The sequence below is a fragment of the Paroedura picta genome, chromosome 3, assembly GCF_049243985.1.
Source record: "Paroedura picta isolate Pp20150507F chromosome 3, Ppicta_v3.0, whole genome shotgun sequence".
NCBI lineage: Eukaryota > Metazoa > Chordata > Lepidosauria > Squamata > Gekkonidae > Paroedura > Paroedura picta.
This window is the reverse complement of record NC_135371.1, coordinates 34,275,598-34,288,816: the sequence shown is the minus strand read 5'-3', so window position 1 is coordinate 34,288,816 and position 13,219 is coordinate 34,275,598. Positions and strand designations below refer to the sequence as shown.

The window sequence follows — 13,219 nt, the reverse complement described above, 5'->3', positions numbered from 1 at the left end:
ACACAGGCCATGCTGATGATGAGGGAAGCTGTCTCAATAATAGCATCAGTCACACTAGGATGAGCATGCAGGTGACAGAGGAAGCTGTACACTGGCCAAACCAGCAACTGTGGAAGTGGGGAGTAGGGTAGACAATGATGGAGGGGATATATTGTCTGTACGAGTGCAGTCAGCAACTTCTTTGTTTTGTGTTAACTCCTACCCCATTTCTGAAGGGGGAAGGTCACAAGTTGTACATGACTGGTTAAGACCCATCAATTGAGTTTAAATTGCTTACTTTTGAAATTGATGGAGTTTAAAAGTGCTTAGTTTGGGCAGCGTCTTTCCTAAGAACAGGGAAGTAGGTTATGATGACAAACCAAAAGACAACATAAACAGTTCCTTAGTTTACACTATTTTAAACAAGTGACTTGTTTAAAAATATTTGTTAAAGTATTATTGGTAAGAGCTTCTGTTTGATCAGGGAAAATATTTACTTTTTAAGTATTTGTTGGAGGGAGTGTATCCTTTGATTGGCGAGTAAACAGGTCGAACACAAATCCCTTCCTTCATTTCATACCTTCAACTTTGGTAAGAAAAACCACAAACTTCAACAGTTCAGCAAAGTTATATCTTTAAAATGCTGCCTTTAAAATTGTCACTCATAGAGCTCACACTGGGCCTAAAGCTGCCTTCCGGCAGGGACAAGTAACTCCTACTGTGTTTAACGAGAATTGTGCATATTTATCAAAGGAAAATATCTGACCCATTATAAAGCTCTCTGCCATTTTCTACAAAAGACCAACAGCTCTCGGTCTCAGAAGAATACATCAGAGTGACTATTCCTAGACTCCAAAAATCAGAAAAAACATATAGGATTATCTTCAGCATGCCATTACACCTGTGTGTGTGTGAGAGAGAGGTGTATATGTGTATTATAAATTTATGAAATCATGCAAACTAAAAGTCAAAGTTTTAGTTTAAAGCTAAACTGGAAACTGAACTTTTCAGAATAGAACTTTAGTTCATTATGCCTTCAGTAATCTTTAACCACTCTGCAGTATAAATAAAAGAGTAAGGTCCCTTGGGGTTGGCCCAGTCCGGGATGGGGAAGGGCACCCATTGGCCCTTTCCCCCTGGACTGACAAGCGGAGGGCCCAATTGGCAGGCACTTCACGCCTTCCAATTGGGCCCTCCACTTGCCAGGCCGGGGCAAAGGGGCAAATGGGCAAAGGGGCCAATCAGCCCTTGGCCCCAGCCTGATAAGTTTGGAGGCGTGAAGCACCTCCCAACCCACCCAACCCCCAACGCCAGTCGCCCTCCCCCCACTGCTGCCATTACCAGGCTGCCCGGTGCAATGACAGGTAGGCGCCCGACTGGAGCAGCTTGGTGGAGGCAGCGGGGGGGAGGCTTTGCCCCCAGCAAGGGGATAGCCACGCTGCATCACAGACACAGCAGCCCTGTCCCTTTGCTGGCCCCGCAACCCCACAGCCACACGGGGCCAGGAGGCTTCAGGGCTGGCAAAGGGACAGCCCCACCACATCACCGATGTGGTAGGGCTGTCCCTTTCCTGCCCATGAAGCCTCACAGCCACCCTGGAGTTGCCCGGGGGCAGGAGGCTTCGGCCCTGGGAAACTGACAGCCCCTTTGCCAGATGCCGCTGGAGGCCTGGACACCTAGCGCCCACTGTATTACTCATACAGAGGGCTTGATTTCTAGTGATGGAATAAGATTGACACACTAGTGTTTACTTGTTTAGGATATTTCTGTTCTGTCTCCTCCAAGTCCTGCAGGAGGTGGCTTTGCAGATGGCTGAATTTTATTCCCAATGTGTTCTTCCCAAGAATGTCATCAGTCACTGTCGTGAAGTTCCCCTACCCACAAGTAGTGAGTATGCATCACCTATTTTATGCCAGGGACAACTCAACAATTTGGGGGAACTTTCAACCTAAAGACTATTTGATTCATCCTGCAACTCATCCGACCTCTGTAGAAACTGGTTGCACTTTACCCTGATATTTATGATTAAAAGGATGCAAATGTCAAGAGTTATAGCTGCTTTACGTTATATCTGTCATGTGAAATGTTAACATGCACACACACATACACACATTCCTTAACCTTCAACTCCTGGTAAGAAGGATACTGCTGTGGGAAGCCACAAAACCAGGCAAAGCATGGGGGGAGGGAGAGCAGGTTCATGCTTCAGGCTGTCAGTCTAAGCAAGCTCCACCGAAATCAATGAGACAGCCTTCCAATTAAGGGTGTTGTATCCAAGCATAACTTCTGTGCTTTGTGCCGTCCGTTTTCAGTTCTAATGAGGTGTCAGTCGCTGGGCTTCCAGATGGGAAAGTGCAGTCCCTGTTGACCCAGAGTGGTCCATGTAAAACTTCAAGTCTAATTTATAACTTGTCATTTCCAAAGAACACACAGTTTTAAACCCTTTAGAAGCAATCTTTTACACAAGCCAACACCAGGACTCACTTTGTCTTCTCATTTTGTTTGTCTGCTCCAACTACTCAGGCTTCATTCCTTGATATTCCCATAAGAGCTGACTGAGTGATGCCAGAGTAAGTTGGAGCTTAGAAATGGATCCTTAATGCCTTACGTTTGCACACTCGGTATCACATCTGTCGACTCACTATGGGAAAACACACCACAGCTTTAGATGTTTACAAAACAGCTGCCATCTACAAAGTGACTTCCCTCAGCAAGAGCAGCTCATTCTCTATACTGTCCTTAAAGTTGCACCTCTAGGCCAGTTAGTGATAGGAGTTAGGCCAGTTAGTGGGAGTTAGAGATAGGAGTCAGCATTCTGACAGATGGAGAAACGATGTGTTTGAATTTGGGGAGGGGTTGACAGTTTTCACGGATGCTACTGTGCAGCTGCAATAGGACAATTGTTTAAGTTTTGTAAAAAACAAAACAAAAAAACACGTTGAATACCACCCCTCATACATCACAAGTGACGTTCCATGTCTATTTAGAAAAGTGTGGGGTTTAAAAAATTGTAAATGCAGAATTAATACTTGGAGGTGGGAGGTGCATACGATCAACTCAAGTTTAAAGACTTACTGTTCTGAAAATCTACATTAAGGTCTGCATGTGTAGTTGGCCGATAGCATTTTTGCATGCATTGTGTTTAGTCTAGTTTTGTTGAATACACTTTCCCATTCTGATTCCTGGGGTTGAAATAAGCCAGAAATTTACAAGGATCAGTAAAATAAGAAACACTGACCCTATAATCATATATCCAATATCATTTACTAGGAACTTCATTCACAATAGCCCAGCTATGGGATCGCTGACTTAGACTTTAGTTCCATGAACTTCTATAAGCAATGTAGATCTTGCTACAAACCCTTGGAATCTTTGTTTCCCATACCATACAGAATACCAGCAATAGCTGAGGAAGTGTGCATGGACACAAAAGGTCACACCTTGAATAAAACTTTGTTGGTCTTACGGGTGCCACTGGTCTCAAATGTTTGTTCTGCTACTTCAGACCGACACGGCTACCCATCTGAAAATATCCAGCAGAGTTTATGTCGTCCCAGAGTAACATTTCTGGAATCATTCGACAGCATTTGAGCTAAACTGTGTTAGAGAACATTCTTCCCTATCAATGCGAATGCAAACGATATGCTAATACCAAATGCCAAAAGGGTGTCACCACGGATTAAATGAGATGACTTGCCATGTAATTGAATATCTGTATATTTTATTTGCAGTGGGCACACGTAATGTGTTTATTTTGTACTTATCTGGGAATAAGCTGAATAGTTTGACTCACTGAAGCCTAAACTTCAACTCAGTTCAATGCTTTTGGTCGTTTATTCAGTGCTTCATTTCAGTGATTTAAGGATGTAGTGGGGGCTTCCCATTTGAGCCCCAAAGTGATAAATGATTTTTCCACTGTAGGATCTTGCAACCCACAATGGAGGTAATTTACACATCAAGGAGGAAGCTGCAGCAACCTGTAGGTGCACGCAACCCATTTGAAAATCCTTTTGATTTCATAATCAGGCACTCTCGATTTCCCCCTGGTTCTTTCTCAACACTTAACATCCTTGATGTAGTCGTTCACTTTGGATGCAATCACAAATGACAGGCCTACAATCCCAGAGGTGGAAGGTGAAAGTAAAATAAAAATAAAAATGAAGACGTAGAGGATTTTCCAGTTAAAGGAAGGGGGGAAAAATAAAGCAAATGGCACCTAAACCAATAATTGAACAGTTAACGGTAGGATAACTGCATCACCAACAGGTGAAATGAATATACAAGGATCTGAAACACCTTGGCAAACCATATAATTCTGCCAAGATTGTTGGGACTGATCTTGGATGTGCCTCTGGATATTTAAGCATAGATCACAAGAGTGGTTTGCTTCAGACTGTGGAAAAGGCACAAGGAGAAGCTTTAAATTCGTTCCATTCGAGTTTAGGCTGTAACTTGCTCTGGAAACTCCTGCAGCAGTGCTTCAGAAACATCATTCATTTTCTCTGCTGGAAAGAAATTGGCTTCTCTTGCATACTGCTGGTGTTAACAAAGATTTCATGAAGGTGACTTGTAGCGTGCTGGATGTCATACATACTGGGCAAAATTACCTCAGCTGCTTGAAATGCTTACTTTTCCTGATCTATACATACCTCAGTCAATGCTTTTTTCAAGAACATAACAACACATTAATTTGGGACTGTTGTACCCAGAAGCCATTTCGGTGCTTACCAATAGTCTGAGTGCCATATAGTCATGGCTGATCAGTTGCTCCTGAGCAAAGGAAAAATTCATCTATGTCCTTGATAGAGCCTCAGTTCTTGGCATTTTTTGCTACTCAAGTCATGGCACAGAAGCATCACATGGTTATTCGGATGTTGGATAATGCTCTTTCAATGTGTAACCCAACAGAAGCCTGGTGTCATGCCCCAGTCAGAAGTACCTCCATCTGAGGATGCTACTAGATATGGCTGCTAGATATGGCTGGCTGCCCCACCTCCTGGACCAACGAGCCTGGAAGTGGACCCAGAGCTTGAATAGCTGGTAGGGGATTAGGGCCCACAGGAGCCAAAAGAGCCAGTATTGCTGGGTCCTAGCTGAGAGCCCACTATGTCCAACACACTGGAAGTGCCAGAACTTGCTGTGCCAGCTACCTCCAGGCTGGGGGACTCTCCAGAACAGTGACAGCACAGGTGAACCAGTTTGGCGGCACACTGGTGGATTGCACTGTTTGGCGAGATGGAACTCAGCTACGGATTCTCTCTCTGATGGACTGAGCCCAGGTGGAGACACTTGGGAAAGGGAAGCCAGGCTGCATTTAAAGGGCAAGGGGAGCTCGGGTTCCTTGTATGTGCAACATCCATGTTCCCTGACCATCCACCTGGATCCCTGGGTCTTGTCTTTCTACTGTGAAGCTCTGCTGGATAGGCTTCTGTATGCAACCTTGACGGCTCCTCAGACCTGCGACATGGATTCTGCTCTCAGTAACCTGACTCCAGCACCCTCACTCCTGCAACCTGTCCCAGCTCTCCACCAGACCAAGCCTACCTGCTCAGGAGCTCCATTCCCCATCTGCTTCCTCAGTTTCTACTTGCTTTCAGACTTGGCTCTGGCTTCTGTCTCTTGACAACTCACTTCTGGCTTGACTATGGACTGTTGTGACTCTGTTCTTGGACTTTGTTTTGGGTTGTGGCTCCCTAGCCACAGACTCAGTTAAGTGCAGCCTGGCAGGGTTGCACGGCAGCTACATAAATCCTTCTTCTAAAGTATATTTTCCAGTTAGAGAGTTGTGGGGTAGGCATGGGATTCAACTTCGAGTCAATAAATGGCAGCACCCTTGTGGCTTGGCAAGCAATTATGAAATTACTTCAAACAGAAAACAGTCAAAAGTTTTCAAGGATTCTATTCATCTCCTTTCACAGCAGCCCCCCTCTCTAAACTTTCCTGCCAGTTTCTAACCAGCAAGACCATGGAGAGAAGCCCTGGAGGTAAGGAGAATCCTTATCATCCCACTCCCTCAGCACTATCATCTCAGTCTCATTGGTTAGATGCCAATAGCAAAGTTTAGGGCAGGCTGACTGAGAGGGTTAAAGGTTTATGGAGTTGGTTAGCAACAGTTGCCAGCATCACTCCAGAGCAAACAGAAAAAAAGAAGAGACCCCATGCATCTAAGTTAATATTTTAGACCTTCTCTGTATGTGTGCTTTAGGCTCAGGGTTGCCAGATACCCCCTAGTAACCAGCAGGTGGCAAGGAAACTTACAGACATGAAAACTAGGCCTGTGTCACCCGCAGCACAACAGAAACACCACTTCCAACACACACCAGAAATGATATCATCACATTGCCAGAGATGTGGGGACACTCTGATATTTGGGCAAAAACTTTATGGTAGAAGTCATTTTTACAATAGAGCTGTCCAAATACCAGAGTGTCTCTCTGTCACCAGTTACTCGATATTGTCACTTCTGGTGAACTCCAGAAGTGACATTGCCACATAACCAGTGATGCAGATGAAGGGTTAGTTTTCTTGCCTAGATTTCCCTACTAGTCAGCTGTGTGATGTTAGGCGAAGAGTCCCTGGAGCAGGTGTTCTCCCCTCCCAGCAGGACCCTGGAACCTGTAGTTGGGCTTTTGCTGTGTTCAGAGTGCCCTTTCTGAAGGGCAATGACGACTCTGTCTCCACAAATGTTATATTTACAGGAATCAATGCATTTATGTTGCCATTAAATTTAGGATATCTAGAATGTTTTCTTTTTGAGGCAATTTAATAATTGTGTCACAGGCTGCAAAAAGTGCTGTCATTTATTGAGTTGAACCACTTCCAGCTCTTCAACAGGAAAAAAAAATTGGGAGAGAGACCTGTGTAGCCAGGGTTTTGCTGGGTTTGAGAGCCAAGTTTGAACCTAATACCCAAGGTAAAGGCAAAGTGTATTGTAGACTGACTTTGTCCACTGTGGTTACAATTGTCAATCAATTCCCTCAACATACTGTTTGTCTAAATAATTGTAATTTGGCAATCAGACAAAATAGTGCTTGGAGCTTGATGCATTCAAAGCTGAATCACATTTGCAATTAGTTTCCACAGTGATATGGCTCAGGAAACTGTAGCCACTGAAGATTAGCGGCAACCAGTGGCCACTTAGGAAACACCTCCTTTGAATGCCAAGACAACGAATAGTTTTATTAAGAAGTGAAACAACTTTGAAAGTAAGAGAGAAGTAAGAGTCCTATCTGTTCTTCAGAAGGTGATCCAGGAGGAAGTGTGCCCAAAGGAGCAGGAAGTCTCCGGTTGAACCAATCAAGACATAGGAGAAAATTATCTGGAAAATACCGGGATGTTCCTGATCTAAGTATGTTAACCACACTTCTCCTCTGATGCCTCCTTCAAATATGCTGTTGAATCATGCATACTACAGATCTTGCATTTCCCAACACAGAGTTCTAAAGTATAAAATAAAGGACATCCAGTCTGTCTTATGATGCTGTGATGCTCTATATTCTTCATATACCAGTGAACTCAGAATATTCTTTGGGTCTGAAACCTTCTTAAGTAAAGGGCAGTGTCTTAATATTAGAGACATCTGACATACCAGAATTTATATGAATTTCATGCACTATTGCAGCATACTTTTCTATTGTACAGTTTAAAAGGTTTCTTATGAGTAAACTTTCAATTTGCAAAGCAAATCACAATGTCTTCAATAGCCATAATCCAGGAAACAGTTAGGCTACCCATTAAAACCAACAAATAACAGTGGTCTTAAATGAACTTCTGTGCATGATTACAGCCATTTTAATTTGCCTGCACAATAACCTTCTCAGATACGCTCTTATTTCAATTTCACAGATAGATAACTGAAAGTAACTCATACATCCAGTTGTGAGGCAACATGTGAAGCAGGTCAAAGGCCAGGCCATAGCTGAGGAAAGTCTGCTGTGATGTAACCACAGACTGCATTTTTCATCACTTGCCTGCATCAGTTGGCCTTACTCTTACAACATCATGGAGATCTTTATCACCCATGCCTTGGTAGTGACTGATCTAGTCTAGACTGTAATAAACTATACATTATGGTGCCTCATGCAATGAGGTACAGAAACTTAAACTCGTAGAAATATGTGGTTTCCTTAGTAGATGTGGATTTTCAAAAGTACCAGAGTTTAAATATCACTGAGTTTCAAATGGGTGGCCGTGTTGGTCTGAAGTAGCACAATAGAATCAGAGTCCAGTAGCACCTTGAAGACCAACAAAGATTTATTCAGGGAGTGAGTTTTCGAGTGCAAGCACTCTCCATCAGACTAAGAACTCCTTACATGACCGTGGGAGTATATAGCAAAAATTAATTCTGTTACATTAGTAAACTGTGTCACACATCCAAATACAGCCAATGATAAATCGCGGCCGCGACTGAGCACAGCCGTTGTTGACACGGCGGGGGCGGCCGCGTCATCAGGCCAGGGCACGGCCTGTCGAAGAGGGGCAGGGCTGCTGGCCTTAAATAGGCCAGGAGCAGGCAGCCCACCCTCTTTGCCTAGGACACGCCGCCCGGACAGTCACCCTCCCTTGCCCTCCCTGTTTGTTTCGTTTCCGTCGCAGCCGCGGGTTATGCCAGGAAGGGAGCCTTTTGGCGGGGAGCCTGTCTGCATGCGGGACTCCCCGGAAAAGAGGGGGTCTCATTAATGAGATCGGCCGTAACCGGGCGAGGCCTACCCGGCTGGGAGGTCAGGGGCCCGGGGCCAAGCAACAGGGGGCCTGATGGAGGCGGACGCCCATTGGGTCCACCGAGGTTGCTTTCCAGGGATCCCGCGGCGGAAGGCGTGGAGCCGGAGCGCCGCGGTTTCAAGGTGGTCAGCCGGATGGCTGGCAAGGGGAGGCTCCCTTTCCTGCATTTGGGCCAACCCTCCGGTTGGAGGGGTCCGGAATAATAAAAGGCTGCGGCCATTTTGTTGCCAAAAGCTGGGTTCGCATCATTACTGGTATAGTCGCTACCTGCTAGTCAATTCTTTGCCAAAACAGCCAATCAATCCCCTTGAAGTTCAGTTGTTATTTCGTAGAGTCACCACAAGTTTGTAGAGTCACCACAAGTCAGAAGCAACATGATGGAGCATAAATCAGAAGCAACATATGCTTTGTCTGGAATGCTGTGGACATTGTTTACCTTGATTTCAGTAACGCTTTTGATAAGGTTCCGCATTATTTTTTTATTGGCAAGTTGGTAAAATGAGGTATGGATCCTATTACTGTTAGGTGGATCGAAAACTGGTTGACAGATTGCACCCAAAAGGTGCCTATAAATGGTTCATCTTCTTGGAGAGCAGTGATGAGTGGAGTGTCTCAGGGAACTGTCCTGGGCCCTGTGTTATTCAACATATTCATAAATGATTCGGATGAAGGAATAGAGGGATAAAATCTGCTTATGAAATTTGCAGATTTCTAAACTGGGTGGGGTAGCAAACACACCAAAATACAGAATTAGGATACAAGATGATCTTGACAGGCTGGAATACTGGACTAAAATGAAGTTTAATAGTGAAAAATGTAAAGTTCTGCATTTAGGTAGGAAAAATCACATGCATCACTATGAGATGAGTGAGATTTGTCTTGACAAATGGGCTTTTGTCCTATATTAAAACAAGTATAGTTTCCAGATTATGAAAGACGATGTTACCACTTTACTCTGGTTAGACCTCACTTGGAATACTGTGTTCAGTTTTGGGCACCACAACTGAAGAAAGATGTAGAGAAACTGGAGCATGTTCAGAGGAGAGCTACAAAGATGGTAAGGGATTTGGAGAGGTTGAGGGAGCTTGGTATATATAGCCTAGAGAAAAGACGACTAAGAGATTGGGAATGGGGGACATTTGCCAGTGTTTTTATCTTGTGGCCCTTCCTTGCATACCTAGGAAATTGCTAATTGCTACTGTGGGATGGTAGGTGAATTTCCTCCAGGATGGAGATTTTTGATGGTGGGGGGATCATTTGGGCATGAAATTGTGATCACTGAGGATAAACAGGTAGTTGTGAGTTCCTGCATTGTGCAGCGGGTTGGACTAGATGACCCTGAAGATACCTTCCCACTTTATGATTCTATGATTCTGTGTGTTACATGCCATCACCTTCTTTATGGGAGAACCAAACCTGTATCCACCTTAGTGAGGTCCATTTTGCATAGTCACACAGAAGCTTCTGGAAAATGGCTTAAATGTGTTTTCTCCAGGGTGTAAGCTGCACGGAGCTTTTATTCCAATCCCAGAGTGATCCAATACCCCTTCAAGAAAAGAAAAGAAAGAAAGAGGCTGTGTCTGGCTCCCCCCTCCCCTTATGAGCCTCCCTAACCTTGTGCAGAACACTTTTCTGTTTCAATGGGGAGCGGGAAAGACCGAGTTGAAATCGGTCTGGATACAGCAGGATCCACACCGGAAAAAAACAAAGTAAATGCAGAATCAGCCCAGGAAGACTATGCAAGTTATATGTAATGTTAATGTGCCCATTTTATGCTTTGTTATAGACTGAGTACTTTCTGTTACAATGTCACTGCTTTCTGCAACTGAGGCACATTGTGCTGGGATAAAGGTAGGGCAGAAACTGAACAAAGATACACATTTTCCACAGAGATGAACCCTGAAATGAAATCACTCAAAATAACTTTTGAATTGTGTGCATTTTGATCTTTAGTTGCACTGCAGCTACAAAGCCAGCCTTTATTAAGATATTCCTCTTGTTGGAAAAACATGTAAAAAGAAATGCTCAAAACAAGACAACCGCCTCTGTCTCTTTCTCTTGGGGCACAAAATCAATGGGAAATGTCAGTTACTACAGCACAGAAAGGTAGAAACAGAAAGAATGCACTTTTTAAACCTAATCTGTTTCCCTTGTCCTGGAAGGCTTATGCTTCTGTGTCCAATTCCTATAAAACCTATGAAGATTCAATCTTTCTTTTCAATCTATCTCCAACCAGGTTTCCTTGAGACAGCGATACAGGCTTTGCGATGCTGACCACGTATCGCATCATAAGAAGGACAAAGAAAATGAAATTACCCGTGCATTTACGATCCGTGTCTTCCTTTTTCGACCCGCTAATTGTTAACTTGCAATTGAAGTTTTCTTCCCAGTACTCTGCAAACCACACATTTCTTCGGTTGTTCTCCAGTGTACGTGAAGTGAAGTAGGTATCAAATCCTAAACAAGAGAAGAAATATTGCTTTAAAAATTATATACAAGATGAATGTTTTCGGATTGGCCAGGTTTGATAAACAGGGAATAAGACATTCAAGAAGATCAACCCAGTTTCCTTGTGATCATAGACTAGCAGGTGGAAGAGGAGAGGGAGCAGTAACATTAGCGTACAGGGTTGTTTCAGTTCTAGGGAGAAGCCACAGCTCAGTGGCAGAGCACATACTTTGTATGCAGAAGGTCCCAAGTTTAATCCCCACTTTCTTTAGCATGGCAGGTGTTCAGAAAGTCAAATATGATCTTATTGTTAGCAAATCCCTAGTGTGTGTGTAGGGGAACTGTCCAATTTTTTTAGCATGCCATAGCAAACCAGTTATCAGAGACCACCCACTATACTATATAAAGAGTTAAGGTTACAAACCTGGGTTAATTAAATAAAAATCACAGATGGTACCGGCACATCCTCTGCTTGGTGTTTCAGGGTGACTTCAGCATGAACACCAGGCAAAGACAGAAGCAGCATGAGTGATGAGATCTAGTTTCTCAATTACCAGGTTCCGTTTATGTAAAGGAGAGCGATGTGTGCATCCCTTCAGGAAAATGCAACAGTGCCCTTGCTAAGTCAGAACATACCATTTGAGGGTGCTGTGGAGAGTATTAGTGGCAGACTAGAATCTCGGAGCAAATTCTCACTCTGCCAGGCAATCTTGCTTGGAGTCCTTGGGCCAGTCACACCTACTCCACCTCACCTATTTTACAGTAAGGTGACCAGATTGTCCCACTTTTGGAGGGACATCTGGGGGCACCTGGCAAAATGTACTTATGTTGAAATTTATATATATATATGTATATTACAATAGTATTTTTGCGTTCTATGCTTTCTATGAAACTTTTTGTTGCTCCATATAGACCAAATTTTTAATCAAGAACCCCCCCCCCCCCTCGGTCAATGGTGTCCCGCTTTACCAATGTTAAAATCTGGTCACCTTACCTTACAGACATGTTGTGAGGAGAACAGAATGACCTAAGCCACTTTGAAACAATCCCAGCCTGACTTCATTATCCCATTTTCCTATGAAACTTTGCCACTAGATCCAAAGAATACCATTGTAATCTACTTAACAATGGAACCATACTTGTAACCCACCTTAATTTCTAGTGAGAGCGGCAAATGATAAATGAAAATAATAAAACAAAAAAGCCGGCAGACACGTGAAGTAAATAAATAGATGGACTTGGTGTGCTTACATGAGGTCCAGAAGCTGTGAGTGTGGATGTCTGAACCATTCCTGCTTCCTCTGACACTACTCTGAAGCCACTTTTACACGCTGACATTTCACCCTTGTGGAAGCATTCATGTTTTCCGCAACTAAATGGAAAGGTCTTGATGAAACACGTTTTTGCACTCAAGTCTCCCCACCCAATTCCAAAGGGTACCAGATCACACCAATTTTCATCTGCCAAGACTCCCCCAGAAGTTAGTAAACAAGCTGTGTACTCCCTCAGAGGATGCAGACAATAATCTAAAAATGCCCTACGAGTGTTGACATACCAGCTGACAAAGCCAGCCTGCCCTCAGTGCCGCAGCTGCTCTGCTACTCTCAGTATTTGTTCCTACAGCTCTCCCCACTGAGTTGAATCGGCACCAGCAAAATGCAGAGAGACCTTTTATAAATAAGAGGGATCACAAATCAATAGACATGTAGGCTAAATACTACTCTAATGTCTGAAGGCGCTGACCTTTACGCCTGTGACAAATAAAGCTCACATGAGAGCAGTGGGTGGAAACAAGAAAGGGATCAAGGGTGTCAACATGGGTCAAAGGCTCAGACAACAGTCTCAGCTTGGGCAACTCCGCACTGACACATACTAATGGGACTTCATGCAGCACGAAAGAGCAATGACTAGGAGTGATAACTATGCACTTGGACACAAGTCATGCATTACAGGATTAGAAACATCCTGCCAGGCTCAGCAGCGAGCAGGTTTTAGGTATCCATTTGGCTGGCCTCTAAATGAAATCTTGTTTCAGTCAGTCTTTTATTTAAGTCAGTCGTGGAGCTGCTGG

At 43.9% G+C, this 13,219-nt stretch overlaps 1 protein-coding gene across 4 annotated transcripts in view; it reads right to left on the bottom strand.

Moving 5' to 3' along the window:
• Positions 1-13,219, bottom strand: part of GRM7 (glutamate metabotropic receptor 7) — a 589,497-nt gene that overhangs the window by 200,694 nt on the left and 375,584 nt on the right. For all 4 annotated transcript variants that reach the window (XR_013228972.1, XM_077325254.1, XM_077325252.1 and 1 more), the window contains exon 5: positions 11,017-11,157. Coding sequence is in view for 3 of the 4 variants with exons in the window: in XM_077325254.1 (XP_077181369.1) it covers positions 11,017-11,157 (141 nt within the window). In the remaining variant the exon portion in view is untranslated. The remainder of the gene's footprint in view (positions 1-11,016; positions 11,158-13,219) is intronic.